At 46.6% G+C, this 18892-nt stretch overlaps 2 protein-coding genes and 1 long non-coding RNA gene across 13 annotated transcripts in view; 2 read left to right on the forward strand and 1 right to left on the reverse strand.

Annotated features, from left to right (window-relative positions):
- The first annotated feature begins 6 nt into the window (after window positions 1-6).
- Window positions 7-8098, forward strand: SCN3B (sodium voltage-gated channel beta subunit 3). Its single transcript, XM_003212696.3, has 6 exons — window positions 7-227; window positions 1691-1854; window positions 3372-3597; window positions 4429-4567; window positions 5195-5291; window positions 5747-8098. Exons 1-5 carry the CDS (start codon window positions 152-154, stop codon window positions 5256-5258), a joined length of 669 nt encoding a protein of 222 aa, XP_003212744.1. The 5' UTR covers window positions 7-151; the 3' UTR covers window positions 5259-5291; window positions 5747-8098.
- A 2205-nt stretch (window positions 8099-10303) lies between these two features.
- LOC109371007 lies at window positions 10304-16363 on the forward strand. Of its 3 annotated transcripts, none has more exons than XR_004162019.1 (8): window positions 10304-10399; window positions 11169-11304; window positions 12078-12245; window positions 13177-13357; window positions 13833-14006; window positions 14415-14570; window positions 15177-15431; window positions 15894-16361. It is a non-coding gene; the product is annotated as an uncharacterized LOC109371007 (long non-coding RNA). The 3 variants fall into 3 exon arrangements; XR_004162020.1 differs by having other exon boundaries at window positions 15177-15317; XR_002121648.2 differs by having other exon boundaries at window positions 15177-16363.
- The window catches only part of GRAMD1B (GRAM domain containing 1B), a 110629-nt gene continuing 105494 nt past the window's right edge, over window positions 13758-18892 (reverse strand). For 8 of the 9 annotated variants that reach the window (XM_031556877.1, XM_010723640.3, XM_010723641.3 and 5 more), the window contains 5 exons: window positions 18523-18726; window positions 18207-18297; window positions 16713-16820; window positions 14647-14764; window positions 13758-13918 (listed from right to left, as the gene is read on the reverse strand). In XM_031556877.1, coding sequence (XP_031412737.1) covers window positions 13829-13918; window positions 14647-14764; window positions 16713-16820; window positions 18207-18297; window positions 18523-18726 — 611 coding nt within the window. In that variant the 3' untranslated portion in view covers window positions 13758-13828. Of the gene's footprint in view, window positions 13919-14646; window positions 14765-16712; window positions 16821-18206; window positions 18298-18522; window positions 18727-18892 lie in introns of those variants that run through there. The other variant, XM_031556880.1, reaches the window with a different exon arrangement.

Raw genomic sequence — 18892 nt, forward strand, 5'->3', positions numbered from 1 at the left:
GCGTGGCTTGGTTTCTCCCGCAGCCACCTGCTGCGCCCGGAGCCGCCCGCGTTGCCCCGGCCCTGTCCGTGGTGCTGCTGCCGGATCGCGGATCCTCGGAGCATCCTGTTGCGCCGGAGCGTTTTACAGGAGGAGCTGAGCCCGAGGGACGATGAGCTCCTCGCTCGGAACAATGGCTGCGCTGCCGAGGCTGCTCTGCGCTTCTTCGGCCGCTTTGGTCGTTTGGGGTAGGTGCTTCCATTGCGTGCTGTGTTCAGGAGGGTTCTTTGTCGCCACGCTGCGTGCTTGTAGGATGCTCTTTTCTCACGGGGTTCCTTTAAGGCTGTCACAAAAGCCTTGGAGCGGCTTTTTGTTTTGTTTGTAAGAAGAGAAGGAAATAACACCGATACGGAGTTAATACCAACCTGAATAGTTAATATGAGCAAAGAAATGTAATATTGCTAAGTGGACTTCTGGCAGAAAGCGTGCGCTTGCACACGCCTGCAAGTTCCTCGCTGTTTGCTTTTGTTGTAAAATTTGCAGTGTAATTTAACGTGCAGTTTCCACAGAGAGGCCACATGAACCCATATGCAGTGCATGCTCAGCGCTGCTTTTCTGTGCGGGCTGCGTAACCTGAAGGAAATGTTTGGGTTTTATTGCCATTTTATCTGCAATCCAAAGATACGCCGTTAATTCTGCTAACACAGCTCCATTTAATGTGCATGGATACCTACAGCTCTGTGTTGCATGTGTGTGTTTAATGTAACTGGAGTAGAGCATGAGCCAGTAGTCGTTTCTGTATTTCTCCCAGAAAACTGTTGCTATCCATAGAGGTGATGTGGGAGAAAGGGACCGTTTCCAGGATAGGTCCCAGGAAAATACAGTGCATGAGAGTGAGGGTTAATGGAATCTCGGAGGCTGGGGAGGAGGGAGCAGCAGCAAAGTCAGCATCTCCACTGAGCTGCACTCAGAGACAGGGTGGGACAGACGGAACCCAGCATTGTTTAGCCCAGGGGACAAATGTCAGCAGAGATTTAGTCTTGAGATGTCGCGCTGGAGCATTGGGTTTCATATCAAGCATTTGCCTTCACAGACTCTGATTTTTGTCTCATTTGGGAGAACTGTATTTTATAGCTGCCCATGTTTGCACAAATCTGATTGGAAGCGTTTTAAAGCGGAGTGCACGTAAAATCAATAACTCCCCCAGCTGCCAAATGCACTCAGGTCCAAGCCCTTGATTTCCAGGACTGCTTATGAAACCTAGAAACAGGAAGCATGGAGAATCTTAACCCTTTGTTTTGAGCAGGCTGCCAGATGAAAACATCCACCTTTCAACTCGCACAAAGAGCGAGCTATTCCTCCATGCTTGAATTCTGGGCTTCCTCTCATCCCAGACTCTTAATCGCTGCTGGAATGGGAGCTTGCTCAGCATGTGCAAGAAAGAATGAGCCATGCCTTCAAAACAGTGTCAATTACTACGGGAAAAATTAAAAGTTGTAACAAAGCAGATGCTGGAGAGGTGAATCTGCAGGAATTGATCACCTTCTGTTAATTATGAAGCATTATTTATATCTCAGAGAAGGAAGAGAAGCAGAGGGTGCTAGTAACGAATCAAAGGTTTTCCACTGGGGACAATGTGTGTGGATAACTGCTGTCTCTGTGTTTCTCTCTCATATCTTTGCTCACTTTTCTTCCACTGCTTTTTTCCTAGCTGGTTTTTGTTCTGCAGTATGTGTTGAAGTTCCGTCAGAGACAGAGGCGGTCCAGGGGACGGACATGAAGCTGCTCTGCATCTCCTGCATGAAAAGGGAAGAGGTCACAGCCAGCACAGTGGTGGAATGGTTCTACAGGCCGGAAGGTGGCAAAGATGAACCCGTATGTATGTTTGGGTAGCTGAGCCCTTGCTTTGGTTGGCCATGTTTGTGACATATGGTCCAGAGAGCACATGGGAGAAGCCAAAAGATTTAATATGAAGAGTGTGAGTTTGTCTTGCCACAGGATCCTTGATGAACAGATCCAGACATGAAGAACAAGGTTTATGCCATGTTTTCATTCAAAGTCTGTAGGAATGCCCAGCAGGCTGCTTTAATATCATGGAGGAGAGATGAACTGGTAGCTAAATTCAGCTGCAAACCCTAGATCTTCAGTTTGTATGGTATTTTTACCCAAAGGTTCTATAACACTGCTGCTGAGCAGTAACTAAAGCATCTTTTCTTGCTGAGCTGATTAGCTGAGCTGATTAGCACACAGCAGGTACCCATGGCAGGAAAAGCTAGAATCTCTTGGTGAGTTCAGACATTTTGGGTTGCATGTACATGAATGTCAATTTCCAGTTTCTTTCTTTGAATCTGTATCATCCAGTATACAAGAGAATTGAGAAGGAAAAACAGAAGCATGGAATGATACCGGCCATGTTGGCCAACTCTTATTTCTTGGGATGCTTCTGAATTCTGAAACTGTTCTTTGGAGGTTAAATCAGGCTCTGCTAAATCTGTAGGACAGAATTTAATTCTTTTTTGCCACAAAGAAACCAATGGTGTGCTGACTGTGGGAGGATCTGTGTGAGTTGCTTTTGGATTCCTGTCAGGAAAAGGTAAAATTAGTTTTCAGGGTGAATTAAAATGGGAGCCTTACAAGAATGGTTAATCTGAGAATAAGGTTTCAGTAGCTATTTTATCCAAGCGTGGAGAATTCGATCTGTGCCTTCATTTCATCATGATTAAGTAGGGCCAGGCAAGACAGCAAATAATCTCCTACTCTGAGAACGAAGGGAACCACACAAGGGAATGAGATGGGTGATGTATCTGCTAGCAGCAGCCCAAAGATTGGCCATGAAAGTGAGCTGGGCAGGCAGTGTGATGGCTGTGGCCAGCCAGAAACTTGCCAGTGCCCAGGCCTGTGAAAGGCACCCAAGGTCTGTGCTTCTGATGCTGTTCTCACACTGTTGTCCTTCTACAACATCTCCACATTAGCTGGATATCTCAGGGCTTACCGAAAAGGACTTTCTGTCTTGGCAGTATTGTTTTTTGTGGTACCTTCTGAAGATGACCCAGCAACTGACAGGCCAGTCACTAAGGCTACAGCATCCTAATTTTAGTTCACTTGCTGATTTTTTTGTGTGTGCCATTGTCCATATGTCTCTTTACTATTCTCTGCCTCTGTTTTTTTTACTTCCATGATGAAAATAATTCAGTTTTCTCTCTTTGGTAAAGCAGGCTGAGATTTTGAGGTAAGGGATAACAAAATATGAATATATGTTGATCCCAGGAAGGCCATATCCCAGAACATGCAGCATGCAGCCAGAGGAGAGCAGAGTTCCTTGGATATGCTGTGGTGTTGTCTGAAATTGAAGTCAGCTATTAATCAGAATATCCCTTCATGTTCCTTCACAGATCTACGAGCACAGGAAAATGAATCACGAATTTCCAAGCCGCTTCAGTGGTCGGATACAATGGAATGGGAGTAAAGACATGCAGGATGTATCCATCACTGTGTTAAATGTCACTTTGAATGATTCGGGTATCTACACCTGTAATATCACCCGGGAGTTTGAGTTTGAGATTCACCGGCCTCTCTTCACAAGCTCCAGATTGATCCACCTCACCGTGGTGGAGGAGGGTATGGAGGACTGGCAGAAGTCGTGTCGTGTCCTAACTGGCCGTGGGTGTTTTATACAGGGACAGGATTTTTATTGCATTGTAGGAGGGGGATGACTGAGCTGAGCTGCCAGACAGTCGTGCCAAGCAGAGGTTTCCACTTTCTCTGGTCGGAACCCTCACCTCTCCCCTGGTGGCTCAGGGATGCTACAGCACAGATTTTGCCTGGCTGCCCACAGCTGCTCCTTCCTCACTTCCTCCCCCTCCCTCTCTGAACTCATTCTCCATTTTGATTTCAGTCTCTTGCATCCTCCTTTCCTTTGTACTGCTCTTCTGTCTTACTGTTACTCTTGTTTTTGCCCAGTTCTGTGCTGAGATCCTGGCTGTAGGAATCCTGCTGTCCACTCCAGAGTGGGACAAGTTTTATCCCCCATCCTTTTATTTTGTGCCTTCTCTTTCTTTCCACCCTGCAAGTGTCTGTTTTGATCTCTCTCTAAATCAGTGTTGGCACAGCACGCTCAAGCAACTGCAGCAAGTAAGACATGAGAAAGAAAAGGGTATGTGCAGCTGAGATAGGCTCATGGTGAGCAACCTGTAGGTTGCAGAGAACACAAGACACAGGCAAGCCTATGCATCTTTGATACCAGTGGAAACATGCCCTGAAATTGCTGCTGGCCTGTTTTATTGGCAGCCTTGCCTGTTTCCTGTCTTTTGACCCCTCACAGAGTAGTGGCAGTTGGGACTGTGTGATAAAGTTAGGAAAGAGGAGATGAGGGTGGGAAGGTCTGAATGGAGCTGCTGTGCTCCAACAGCTGTATGTAAATGATCAGAGATGATTTCATTTTCTTAACAGCTGGAGAAGACTTCACCTCAGTCATCTCTGAAATCATGATGTACATCCTGCTGGTCTTTCTCACCTTGTGGCTACTGATAGAAATGGTCTATTGCTACAGGAAAGTCTCTAAGGCAGAGGAGGCTGCCCAGGAAAATGCGTAAGTGTGAAATCTCTCCAGATGTGAGCTGTTCTACGAGGGGTCCTTCAGATGTTTCAGTCCAGCTCAGATTGCAAGAAGGCTGAACTTTGCTATTGCATATTTCTAGCTGAGGTTTGCTGTGTGTGAAATCATTGCACTGGACGGGATTGCCCAAAGAAACAGTGCACTGGCAAGGGAAGGATGATGCACATGGTAGGGAGGGTGGCCAAGGTGGGCAGGATTCCAAGGTGACCCAGTTTGAACCACGTGGAGATGCTCTCCTGGAAGGCCCACTTCTAGAGATCTGACTCACGAGTCTGTAGCCTATACCATGATAAAGCAGTAAAAGAGTGTAATTTTGGCAGTTGACAGAGCAGCGATGTTCCAGTTTTTACGCTGGCCTATTCCTAAGTTCTTTACATTCTCAGCTTAAGTAACAGTGGTCTTCGTATGTGGTGGGGAAGTTGTATGCATAGGGTTTTACAGCAGGTAAGCTCAGCATTTGCTTCTGGTTATGCCAAGGATCTTCTATCAATGATATTTGTAACCTTAGAGATACTTTGGGGAATTCAGCATCTCTGAAGGAGTGAAAGGACTTGAAGCACGCACTTCAGGTTATGCTTTCATCTTTTTTTCCAACCACAGGACAGACTACCTTGCAATTCCATCAGAAAACAAGGAAAACTGTGCCGTGCCTGTAGAGGAATAGCAGAGAGGTGTCTGCAGAGTGCACAGCACCGAGGTAAGTGATGAGGGAGCAGTGAATTGCTGCTTGTGCCTGTCCACACTTCAGCCTTACTGCTGTGGGTTAGGATTGTGTGGTGCTGGAGAGATGGCACAGGAGAGATTCCTGGAGGTTTTGCCCCATGTCTGGAGCTTCCATAGTGACCTCAGAAGCAATTTAGGTATCACTGAATGGTGGCATTCAGGCTGTGATGTAATTACTACTCCTTTACCTAATCCTCTGGAGTTGGAAATAGTGACTGTCCCCTGCAGGTAGGGAGCTGTATCTAGGAGGAATGACACTACCTCCAGAGGAAACAACTGCTGTGGGAGGGCTTTGTGTGCAGAAGACTGGAATCTAGATCCCTGGAAGTCTTGTTCGTGTCCCTTCAGGCATTGTGCTGATCGTGGCATGACCCTTACTTGAGTACATTCCAATCACTTGCACTCCATGGGGAATTCTCTCACTTGCAGGGGCTCTGAAGACAGAAGGATCACGTCATGCCAGCCAGGTTTGAGGGGGAGCTCTACGCCATCAGGAGGAAATACGGGGAAGTGTAAATTCTCTTCCATTTGCCTTGGACTCTGTACAGCCTTGACTTTGGCCTCATGACTCCATTCTGAGCTGCCAGCCCATTTGTTAAAGGACTCTCCTTTTGAAGCATGCTGAGCAAAGGGCACAGGGGGTGTGGGCAGCACGGCTCCTTCCCAAGTTTCAGTTTCATCATCACGTTAATGGCTTTGTAACTGTTAATGTCATTTCTTAGCTGCTATCACCACCACCTTTATTTGCAAAATATGCTAGTTCTCCATTGCAGACATAAAGGGTATGTGTATTGTTACTCTGACCTGCAGGATTGGGAATATCTTCATCTTAAGGTGATGATGTTCCACCACAGCCCAAGATGTGACTATAGGTGTTAAACAGGAAGAGTTTAATTAGTGTAGCTGTTGCTCAGTAAGTTCCTTTGGACTCTGGGCTGCCAGGGTAGATGCAGACTAGCATGAGAACTATAAATGCATTAAAACAGATAAAAATGTGTAGTAGGAAGATGAGTCCCTGTGCTATGGTCACACCTGCTTCTGAAGGAGGGAGCTGAGAATATAAATCCTGAAGTACTCCTAATTTGGGAGGCTGTATAACGTAAGTATAAGAATCCCCTGTCCCCTCCCTTTCACTTAGCAAGAGTTGAAATTCTTAGTTCCTTCCATTTGCCTTGTGCAGCAGGTTTACTCCTCAAGCATACAGAGACAAAGTGATAGGAATAACCTGTGGAGCCGTGTTCAGCAACCACAGGGGAGCCAGTAAGACAAGGTATGCCTTTAACCTGTTTTTGGGGGATGCTCTGAAAGGAAGACAGCTGGATGCAAACAGGCAAGCAAAGGAACTAGGATGCATAGCCCTCTGAGTGGGACACGGCTTTGTAAAATAATCCTTGCAATTGTGATGGTCTTCTTATACTATATTGCAGCACCACCTAGAGGAATAGAAAGAAAATCCTTATTTTTTCCTAGTCTGTTGTAACTCTGTTTTGTGATTAGTCACCAATTTGAATAGTCAGTATTCATTGTAAATGACACATTTCTGCGCAGGAAATGCCCTGTAAATTCAGTGGTACCTACGCGAATCTAAATCTTAGTGGCTTAAGCAGAGTGCCATTAGTTTGCTGGCTTCAAATGTAGATCAGTTGAGCACAACCATCAGGATTATGAGGGAAAAACAGGCAGAAACATTGGCCAGGGTAGAGTTGTACTTTAGGATGAAGTGGGGAAAGACTGAGGGTTTTTTCATATGGGAGATGTTGTTACATCCCTGCTGCAATGGAGCCTTTATTGCTTGCAAGAGCTGACAAATTTTGCTACACCGACTGCTTCTAAGTACTACGAAGTGCTTGTGAATCTCAAGGCATGCTTTGTACATACGGGATTTCCCCTGCTTAAGTTCTGCTGCAGTTTGTGTTGCTAAAAATCATAGAAATGTCTCCATTTGTAAGTTAGGTCCAGGCCGGATTTCTAACTGGCCATTGTTCAAAATTCCTTTTTTAAGAGCGAGTTTCAACTTCAGCCAGCTGTTACGATGCAGTCCTCACAGAGCTGAGTCTGGCAACCTGAGCACATTTTGCAGCTGAATCACGCTTGTAGTCTGGGCACCTTAAACTCTAATATCCCCAAATACCTCCTCTTCTCATTCTGCTGGGTGTCTTCATTTTCCCTAGGCCATCTTGCCTGGCCTCAGGGCACTTGGGGGCATAATCCTAACTCTAGATCCACAGCAACAGAGGAGCTGTCCCTGCAGTTTCCGTCGCTGATCATGGCACTAACACCCAGGGTGATTTTTAGGTAAGGTCACTAAACCCCTCTCCCACTTCAGCCGTGTTCCTCCCAGCCCTTATGAAGTGCTGATAACTTTCTGATGGTACAACGTTGAGCCAAAAGAAAACCGAAAAAAGGAGTGAACAGTTTCTTGAGAGCTGCCTCAGGTGGTAAAGAAGGGCTGTCCTGTAGTCCTGCACCTTGTGGTATTTTACACACATCTTCTTTAGATGCTTTTTGGACACATCTTTCACTTTTCCAATTCCTGCATATGACTATTGCCCTGTGTTGTCCTAAATGGGAAAATGGTGTCTAAATTTTGCTCAGGATTCCCACAGTGAAAAAAAAAAACAAAAAAGTTGCTTTATTTCAAGGGCAGCATTAAAGGCAGGTTATGTCCTGGGAGAGATGGTCCTGGTTGGGATCTGAAGAGACCCTCTCTGTGTATTTGGAAATGATAGCAAAGCCTAGAAGCAGGCAGGACAATAAAAAGAACGAAGCACTCACAAGTCACACTGTCGTTTGATAGATTTTTTTTGTTTAATTTATACCGTACTTCCATTGTACTAGCTACTTACATGGAGTTTTGGCTGCATAGCCTTTACAATTCCTAGGTTCTAGCAGGTAAGTTTCATGATCATTTTCTCGCGTTTTGCGCACAGCGCAAACCTGATGACAGTTAAACAACTCCTAAAACAAAACCACAGATCCTCCCCCAGCCCACCCTGAAGTTCACGTCAGTGGCCAACAGCCTCTGCTTCCCAGGTGCTGATATCCAGAAGGGAAGTGCACAGCCATGGGTGTCTGTATGACCGTTCCCTCGCCTTGCTGACACGAGGAGATCCTCATTAATCTGCCATTAGGGCAGCAATTGGGGTTGCAGGACCTGGGGCTCAGGTGGGCAGAACACACTCCAGGGTGTTTAGCAGCTTTGCCCAGCCCTGGAGCGTGTGATGAGATGAACTGCTGTGAGAGTGACGATGTCCCAGAGGTGCCACAGCCACACAGTGCCAGTCCTGGTGGTCAGAGATGTACGCTGCGATGGTTCTGCTGCTCCTCCCTCTGCTCTGAGCTCGTCGGGCCAAGAGCCAGGTTAGTGCTGCTGTATCTGCTCTGCTAAGTGCTATTTCAAGGGAGGTGGGCTTGCAAAGACGTGTGTGGCGCAGGTTCCACCTCTTTGCTGGGTAGAGCTGTTTTGCAACAGCCATTCTCCCACCTCCTAATGCTGCTGGGGCAGTTTGGGCCGAGACTGAGACACGACCAAGCAGCTGTAGAACCTGAGCTGCACATTTGTTTTATTCCCTAACGATTCTTGGAGTTTGGGTTGGGGAAGGGGTGGCCATTTAACGTTAGCAATGGAATTGGCCTACATGAGTGAGGTAACAGAAACGGCCAGAGGAGGTTACCTCCCTGAGCCATGTGCAAATATAACTCCTTCCACAGAAGGAAGTCTTTTCCCTACTAGAAAAAAAAAAAAGGAAACAAACAAAACACATTCACTTAAAGGGCGTACAGACTGCATCAAGGGAAGGCAAGCAGGGACAGCACCAGGTCAGTCCGTCCATGACAAAGGGAATGATTGTCTGGCAGCAGAGGAGTGTGGGGAGAGGGAAAAGCCATAGCAAGTGCTGCAAAATGTGTGGGAGAGGAAAGCATGGCACACCAGGATCCATGCAGAGGTTGAAGCTCATGCTGTCTGGCTAGGTCAGGGAATAATCTCAGTCGGCAGTCAATAAAGACATGAGGATATTATTTGGCCAGTGTGCACATCTAAAAAAGAAAGGTATTATGGCACAAAGAGACTCGTGCAGGGGAGGGTGCAAAGCACAGAGATCAGAGCATGCCAGGCAGAGCCAAAAAGGCAGCACAGTTACACCTCAGCAACTACACTGACACGAATGTTTTGCAAGCTACTTACCTCGGGTGCTTTGGTTTAAGAGTCTCTGTTTTGAGTACTGTTTTTAAGCAAGCCCCTGCTGGATATTTGAACTAGTGCTGAGACTGAAAAGACCAAGCCCGAATCTACACGAACCCACCACACAACCTCTCAATGGCAGCAGACCCTGCTGGAACGATCTCTCTGGAGTTGAGCACATACCTCAAAGTTTTGCCAACACAGTTCTGCCAGCTGCCCTGAGAAACATGACAGAATTGTGCCTCCTGCCCCTAGCCAGCAGTGCTGCGAGCACCAAGCACTGCAGCTTCAGCTCTGTGCCACTTTCAGCATTCTGTGGAATCAGAAATTCCTAGCTTTTAAATTAGAAAGTTGCCAGCCTGTTATTCTGGTTGGGAAAAGGAAACTCAGATAGAGCTACCTGGTTGTATGCTGGAAAATGGTCAGTTTGGTACATACCTCACCTGGGAGCGAGCATGGAAATGCACTGGGGATGTTCTTGTAGAGAAGAACTCTCAAGAGCACAGCCTCTTCACAGTGATAGCGGAGTAGGACTCAGCATGTTAGTTAGCCACATGGTAAGAAGGAATACCTATTGGGGTCAGAACCTCTTCCCAGATCACTGCAGTAGACCTGGGGACCAGCATTCACAGAGGGGTTTGTATATGTGTGAACTCGCATTCTAACTCGATGTAAATGAACCCAAGAGGAAGAAGAGTCTCAAAAGTTTTCCCACTCTGAGTAGTGGCTCCATCTCAGCCTGGAGCTCTTTCCTGGTGCTGGGTGGGGTACAAGTTGCAGGCTGCTCTGTCTCCTCTCTTCAGGTGCTTCTGAAATACAGATCTGAGAAGGCAAAGCTAGCAGGAAAGGAAGAGGAATAAAGGCCATGGGACAAGGAAGGGCTGCACTCAGCACAGCCTGTATGTACACACTCCCTTCTGAGTAGCACTTCTTATGTGCAGCCAAAATACGAGGCTTGCAGATGTTTCTTTTACTCAGCTTTGGTGTATTGCAGGCCTGCCTGTCACAGAAATCATTGCAGGCATATCCAAAAGGTCTCATCTTAAGTACTGGCACTGTGTTCCTAGTTGCAAATTGGAAAATGAACTTTCTACTGGCTCCTATAAAGGTGGGAAAAAGCATGTATGTGTAGGCTACGTAGTTTTGTGCTGAGGATAAGCAGGCTGAAGTCTGTCCCCATCTACACCCAAGTGAGCTTCTGAAACAAACAGGGTCTGTCTGATGGGAAAAGTGCTCAAATTCACCTTGAGCTCATCCCAGATGCCATAATCCAAACATTTCCTTTTAGGTAATCATTAAAAGGTATGTATTTATTTATTAAAATCCTATCAAGCTAGGATTAGTGATGTATTCTACAGAACCAGGTGACATAGACAAACTGGCAAATAGAGCTTTGTCATCTCCCTCCTGCTGATAGGTAGCATCTTACTTGGCACAAATCAAGCTGCTCTGTTGGCATGAATGTGCACGTTTGGCTGGAGCCATGTTTCTTTGACAGTCTCTTTTGTAGTTGCCAAAATTCAGCAAATCCAAACCCAGCTCCACTTGCTGGACAGATTATTTATGTCAAACGTGTTAAACCCAGTTTAATATGCAGGTAAAATGAACAGTAGCGCTTCATACTTTTACAGCTGCCTGTGTGTAACCTCACATTAATTTGTCTCCAAGACCAAGCCCAAGGAAGCTGTACCACTGGGAACAGCCAGAATCACCGCAGTCTGCAGAGATACTGCAGAGAAAGGAGATGCACATATGAGCAAAGGGATTTCTTGCCTCCATTACTAGCAAGAGAATGTCAGATTTGGTAAGCAGCCAGCTCTAGCTACTGGCATTTATTTTGGACCCTTTCAGACACGTGGGTTTTCTGTCCTCTGCTGGGTTATATTTGTGTATGTACAGAATTTTGCTGGCCATGCTGCCAAGACCCACATTCCAGGTTTCTTTCTCTTGCTTTTTTTCTGGCTAGGCAGCAAACATAGGCCTTCCTCTCTATTTTTTCCTGCTCTATGGAATTAAATACTAAAAGAGGGGAAGATGGGCTGCAAAGCATTTTTCTGTGCTTTAGTGACTGTGGGAGTGGTGAAGGGGCATCTCAGCCAGTGTGGCAAGTCAGCAGCAGGGAACCAGGGCCCCCTGGTTCCAAGGTGAGAGCAGCAGAATGCTCCTCTCAGGCTCTAGCAGCTCAGATTCATTGTATAGCAGCCATTTCAGCAGCATCCCTGGAAAAAGTCAGGGAGCATCGCAGTAGTCAGCAGCATGAAATGAAACAGTCATAAATGCAAGTTATTCCCTAGTTCTTAAGGCATTGCCAATTGTACCTTGCTTTCACAGTCTTTTAAGTGCATTCAATTACCTGTTTGTGAGTCATCTTCTCTAGGTCATACTGTGTCTAGTGTTTGGTCATTAAATTATTAGGCAGGCTGGGAGAAATCAGCAGGTTACTTCTAACAGTGGTACCTTGCCATGGTTGGGCTGCATACGTTGAAGCTTGTGAGGGTTTTCCCCAGCTGTGTGGATTTGTGTTCCTGTACACGGAGATGCAAAAAACACTCACCTTTATGTCCCCTGCTCTTTCAGTGCCAATTAGAGCTAGAGACCAATGGACACATGAGACCTGCACCATTTCTTGTGGGGAGCACACAGCTGACTCCTTTCTGCATCTAGGAGGTGGACATGGCCTGGTTCTGATCAAAGGTTCTGGACAAAGCTGGAGACTTGAGCGCATCACCTAACCTACCGGGCTGGGTAAGATGAGAAGGCATTTATTAATTGCTTACTCCTGCACCCCCATCCCACCCAGTGCACAGTCCCTCTCCCCTCATGTGGCTGCTAATAGGAATCTGGAAGTAAAGATGCATACTGTTTTTTAATGCAGGTCTGCCACCTGACTTGCTTAGAGAGCCAGTGCAACGCTTTTAGCTTAAGAGAGATCCCAGTCACTACCTTACACTGTGGATAACACCCAGGTCTATCCCACATTCCTTGGCAGTACTTTTTCTGTCTTTTTTATTCCCTGGGGCCCTTCCTTACCTCTCCTAGGCTGACGGAGGCCCTGCAGCTGTAGATGCAGGCATGTAAGTATCAAAAGCAAAGATATCCTTTTGCTGTCACCGCTGAAGGAAAAGAATTTGTTTCCTACTAGCTCAGAAGTAAAGACGAGGGTTAAGAGGTACGAGCAAAACAATCTTGCAGACCAGGGATGAGAGGTCAATCTACCAAGCAGGACAGCAGGAACAGTTCTGCTGCTTCCTTAGCTCTCCCACTCCACGTTGTGCTAATAGCACACAGCTTGGCAGGAAGGAGTGCTCACATATGAATACTCATTTTGGTTTTCTTTTGAAGTTGGGGCACTCTCCCTGTTGTGAGAAGTACCACAGGCAGCCCTTATCCACACCGATGTAGATCTTCAGCACAGGGATGGCTTAATGGCAGGGGCCCAAGCACACAGAAAGCAGAAAACCACAGCAAAAGTAAAGGGGACACTGTCAAAAGAAATGGAAGTGTGCTTTCTGCAGTGTGGCTCTCCTTCCTCCAAGCGCTGTGTGGGCAGATACTCCTGCTCCCTGCCATCTCCTTGGCTATTAATGCACTATCAATTACAGGAGGAGGCAAACTAAGTGTTTGGAGAAAGCATTTCAAGCTCGTTTACATTCTGTGCTTTGCTCTCTGAACCAAGCTGACCAGCAAGGCAGCAAATTGCATTTCTGCTCCAAGAGGCATAGAAGATGATTGCCAGGGAGACCTGCTCTCCACAGACCTACAGCAATTCCTCTGGAGGCCTCTTCTCCAAATGGGGGATCGTTTTTGTAAGGGATCGATGGTGATTGCCAAAACCTCTCTGCCCTGAAGCCAGCAAGGTAAGAAAGTTGACAGTGTTCCCTTTATATGTGGAGATACATATCGTCAGTCAGGGGCCTTCATGCACAGGGAGGGGAGGGGCATTCACTCTGATGCTTCCCTTTGAAACGACAGAAACAAAACAGACAGACGAACAGCCAGGAATATTACAGAACAGTGGTGCAAACAGGCCCAGGGTAGCACACTTGGCTGCATCCCTAAGCGCACCTCAGTGCCAGGAGAGCACAGCCCTCCCACACACACACACACACGCACACACACACCCCACACTACCACTGAGACTCTCCATTTCAGCCAGTGTTGGAGGTCAGTCCTTCCTCTCGGTACGTAGGCTTTTTTTTTCTCTTAAAATCTGTATATAATATATATATTATTATTCTGTATATATATTATTATATATATATATATATATTATATATCCTATTTACACATATTGCACACCGTCCTCTGGCCTCCTGCATTCCTGCCTGTTAGTGGAAACGTTTCCGTTTCTCCTCTGGATCTGACCCGAAGTCCCGGGACCCGATGCCATTCTGGAGATTTATTAGTGAATCCTTCATCTGCAAGACAAGAAACATCTCCAATGTGCTACCCTGAAGGTGACAGCACTTTGGGATTTCCTTCCTCATCGGTGCCTCCTCCATCCATGTAAGTATTGATACCATAAACATCTGCTTTTTGGGACTTGTGTAGCAGGGCTGGGCAACCAACAGGGGAATCAGAAGATGGGAGCCAGTGAGCTAACAAATAAGGGTCGAGCAGAGTGATGCACAGGATAACAGGCACTCACCTTAAGGAACAGCAGCTTCTTTCATTTATGAACACAATTCCAAGCTGCCCAGTGTCTTAGCTGTTCTTGAGGGAATGGGTTTTAAAACTGCTGCATCTGTGCTGTGAAGGGCGTGTGCCTTTGTCCCTGTAAGCTACATACGACCCCAGAGTCAAGGAGAAAAATTCTGCATTGCAAACAGAGTGCCAAGGTCTTTATAGCACCCTCACAGATGCCAGAGACTAGATACAAGCTGTGTTGTCTAATACAAGGCTTTGGCCTTGCAGGATTTTCTCCTTGACTTGTCTGGATGCCTATGAGATGATAGAGAACCCATCTAAATAGCCCTTGGGACCTCCTGCCCAACCCAGTGGCAGAAGACTGACTGACTTAAAGGGAGATGGGAGCAGAGGCAATGCACCTGATGAGCTGCAGTGGTCCATGTAAGGCTCAGGGATTGCAGGTGATGGGCTGGGAGTGACTGTCTACTCACAGTGCTGCTGGGATGTGTGGTCTCACCTGGTCTAGAAGCATCACAGAGGATTTGATGATCTCACGCCATTTTTGTAGCTCTGAATCATGGTACTTCTGCTGAGATTCTAGTAACTGGGCCCATTCTGTCTGTGACTGGGGTAACCTGCCAAGCAGAATAGGAGCAGGAATAAATCTGGGGAAACTATTTAGTCAAGGATGAGCAAAGTGGACCAGAAGGTGTGGGGGTGGTAGATAGCATCAGTCTCTGTTAAATCCTCGCACCTGAAAGAAGCAAATTCTCTTAAGATTTTTCTAAATTGCCCATCACTGTTACCTTAACTGTGGTAATCAGGAGCAAAGATGTGTCTTTTGCAGAAGAGCTGTAGTGTGTTGGAGCCAAACGCCTGCATGCCGGGGAAGCAGTGTGTTGTCACTGCCTGGGAGATGAGTACAGCAGGACATAGTAATCCTGTACAGTTTCCATATTTTTGGGGTGGTTATTTTTTCCTGCTGTGTCAGTCTTTATCTTAATACCAGATATTCTTTATCACTTAATTACTGTCTCCTCCCTTCAGGCCTAATCAATCCTCCAGATGCAAGCACTCAAGCCACTGATGAGAAGATTCCCAGATCTGGCTGCCCTGAGCTGCAACTCAGGGGCTCAAGCAGGTGCAAGCAGTGTGCCTGGATAGCAGGCGGAGCTCGCCTGGACCAAGGTGAGGATAAATCTCCATGGAGCATAAGAGATGTGAGGAGGAGCAGAGTCAAGAGAGTTGTAGGAAGACTTCAGGGCGTATCAGGGCCCTTTTTGCACACTTTTCCCTGGAGAGGTACTTTGTTTTTGTATGCCCTCATCTAACTCTATTGCTTTGTCTTGGGCCTCACTGGTTTCTAAGGTAGTTAAGCTTGTAGCTAAGCTTTTGTCTTCTGTTGGGTGTCTCTTCTTTATTTTCTTTGCTTGTCTCTAAGACAACTAAATCATTGCTTTGTCTTCAACTTACCTCTTAGAATCTGCTACTTAAGATAGCTGGATCTCTCCTCTCTTAGCTATACCTCTTAAGCTTTACAGGAGGTAGTGGAGATTTTTGTGTGTCCTACTCTAGAAACTGAGTGGATAGCCTTCCTATGGCTATAACTGCTCCCAAAACTAACCTCTCAGATACGTTTGTTCTTTCTCCTAGCACTGTAATTTAACAGTCTAAGTGGTTCTTCTCTTAACTTAGCAAATGAGCAGTGGGGTGCTATTGCTAACTGCTGTGTTAACTGCTTCAGGGATGCTCCTTGTTTTGCAGAGATTTATCCTCACCTTGAGCCAGTCATGCTTCACCTGCTTGCCTGGTGTTCTGCAGTCACATGGCTGTGAGTAGCAACCTGTCCTGATGATCTTTCCTGGGAAGCTTGAGATTCTGGAGCTTGAGTGCTTGCAACTGTCCTGCTCAAGCAGCTCCAAATGTGGATATAAAGCAATGACATTTTAAGCATAACAGCAAAAAGCTACTGCAATTTAAAAATGGATGCACTCTCAATTTCTAATAAATAGCAGTCTACTTCTAACAACTGTTGCTTTCTTTGTCTAAAGGAAGAGGATTGATTATATTTATATGTGGGATCACTCACTGTCCCTGCCAACTCCAAGTCATACGGATACAAAGGAATGGGCAGGGGAGCCTCAGGGTGAGCATAGACTATTTCTGACCCAGCAGGTGGGTTTGGTCTAGGTCACAGCAACTACAGTTAAAACACCACAAAGTTGTGTCTGTAGGGGCATAGAGTTAGCTGTCATATTAAACAGCATATAAGTTAAATGCTATACTTAATAATGGAGGGAAAGAGGGAGGGAGGAAGAAAGAGAGAAGAGGAGGGAGAGAAGGGGAGGAAGAGGAAGAGAAGGAGAGAGAGGAGGGAGAGAAAGAGAGACAGAAGGAGGGAGGGAGAGGAAGAAGGAAGGGCTTTTCCCCAACAAGTAGCTTCAGCTAATTACCTGCTTCACCTATTACATATGTTTAATCTATTACATACAAAAGAGAACCAGCTAGCCCTGAGTTTTGGTGTCTCTAATGCCAGCAGGAAACATGCAAGAAGATGTAAAAACAAAGCTGGTGTGACAGTACCTTTCCTGTAGCCGCAAGCCCTGCCATGCTGTGAGTGTCTGGGTGGTATACTCCAACATCCACAGTTTGTAGAACAGCATCATATTGAGAATGACCAGCAACACCAGGCTGCAAATAAATAAAGCAGTCATTTACTATAAGCACTGCTACTCCACTGCCTGCCTGTCAGACCTGGGAAAACACCCAGGGCTTTCTCAAGGTTCCTGGGACCCAGGTCCACGCTGTCTGTTAGTGAGGATTTACTCTGAGTAAGGCCCAAGAAATCAGAACCCAAAACTTCATCACATAAGAGAGATGTATAAGGAGGACAGATAGCAATGACCGATGCATCAGACTGAATGAGCGGATGTGGTGAATGCGGAGAAGGGGAGGGATAAGGAGAATAAGGAGGTTAAAAAAAAAAAAGAGAGAGAGAGACAGTACCTGAAACAGATCCTAATGGGAGCAGGGAAGAGAAAAGACGGAGTAGCTGCAGGTTAGAAACAGACTGACACAGAATAGGAGAAACTGGGCTGAGCAGAGAAGGCTCACAGACAGTACAGAAGATAAATAGCAGGGAGGAGGGCAGGAAGGAACAGTGGGAAGAGACTCAAGAGGGAAAGAACAAACTGTGGGCTTGCAATTACTGGTGAAATTCAACCAAGAAGGAAAGATGAGCTGTTTGGCTCTCATGGACATCGATAAGGAGCGTTCATGCAGGGCACTGCCATGTAAAGGCACGCTGCAGCCAGCACTCCTCACTCTTGCCTTGTGCTAAAGTGGAAATGCCACCACAGGCTGTGCAAACCACTGCTTTCAGCACATAGGGTTAGCACATGGAGCTAAGATAAGCTAGCAGCTTGCAAGAGAGTGCTGTAAAGTTTCTGTGCCTTGCTATTCACCTGTCTAACCACAGAAGACAGCACCAGGTGCCTGCCCAAAATTGTCACAAGGCTCATATTTCTCCAACAGCTCTGTAAACTTCTGCAGCCTTCCTCCCCATAGGGAAAAAAAATGCAGAAAAACTAACCCCAGACTGCCAACCTCAGCCTCCTCACTAAAGGACGAGTGGAGCTTATGAAAAGAGTGACCACAAGTTCTGCTGTTCCTCCACAGTTAGTATTATGTTTTTAGCTTCCTTAGCAGTAAAACCACCTGGGCTGCTGCTTTAATTTGTACTGCTTCTCAGCCCGTCCAGCTACAGCTGCAGCACTAGCACATGAAAGCTACAGGCAGCCCAGGAGGCAGAGAAGCAATAAGCACTCCTGCCTTTTCCACATGAAGACTGAGTCACGGGAATACAAGGGACCCATACCTGGCTCACTCAAAGCACACATCCAGCAAGCCCAAGACTAGAAAGGTGGTAGCATAAAAAAGACACAGACCGAATACGGTTCTTGCTGCTGATCTAGTGAGAACACTGACAGGAGCAGAGAACACCAGAAACATGAGAGGAAAAAGTAAGTTAATGGCTGACTCTGAAGGCAGAGTTAAAATAAAATCAAAATCGCTTACACAAAACTGATGACAAGGAGCAGCTTGGAAACGCTCTGCAGGTGGAAGCCACTGGGGCTCTCCTCAGGGATGTGCCGTGTCTGCGTGGAACCTGAGGAGACAGGTGTGTGTAGGCTATGAAATGCTGTCCCATGGAGAGGGCAGTGTTTTTCCACTACATGATCTTCTACCTTATTCAAAACAATACTCATGGATCCACTGCTCTGGAAAGCCCAGGCCTTTCTCTCCATTGACTCTCCATGAGCAAACTTCCAGCTTGGCTCCAGGGCTTGTCCAGCTCTCCATCCCTGAGTGTGAGGGGTCTGTGGTTCCTTACCTGCCACGTGCTTGATTCGGTGAGCAACCTCCTCATCCGTGGGGGTGGTGACAGGACTCAGCACCTCCTCCAAGTGCGGCACCCGCAGATGGGCATGGGCCCGTTTCCTCCGGCGGACTGTTGATTGCTTGCTCACTTTCTCTTTGGGGGATTGTCTGTGGACCTCAGCCAGGTACGTGCTCTCTGTTTTGGTCAGTTCACTTTCTGCAGTGACAACGAGGGAGAGAAAGCATTTAATAGAAGCGGAACTAGCATTGCAATGATAGAAACTCTGAGCTCTCTACTGGCACAGCAGCTGGATGGAGTTCAGATATTGACTGCCGGGGTACGAGATGACTGTGCCACAGTACACACCACAGATCCCTCACAC

This window comes from Meleagris gallopavo, chromosome 26 (genome assembly GCF_000146605.3).
Source record: "Meleagris gallopavo isolate NT-WF06-2002-E0010 breed Aviagen turkey brand Nicholas breeding stock chromosome 26, Turkey_5.1, whole genome shotgun sequence".
Classification (NCBI taxonomy): Eukaryota; Metazoa; Chordata; class Aves; order Galliformes; family Phasianidae; genus Meleagris; species Meleagris gallopavo.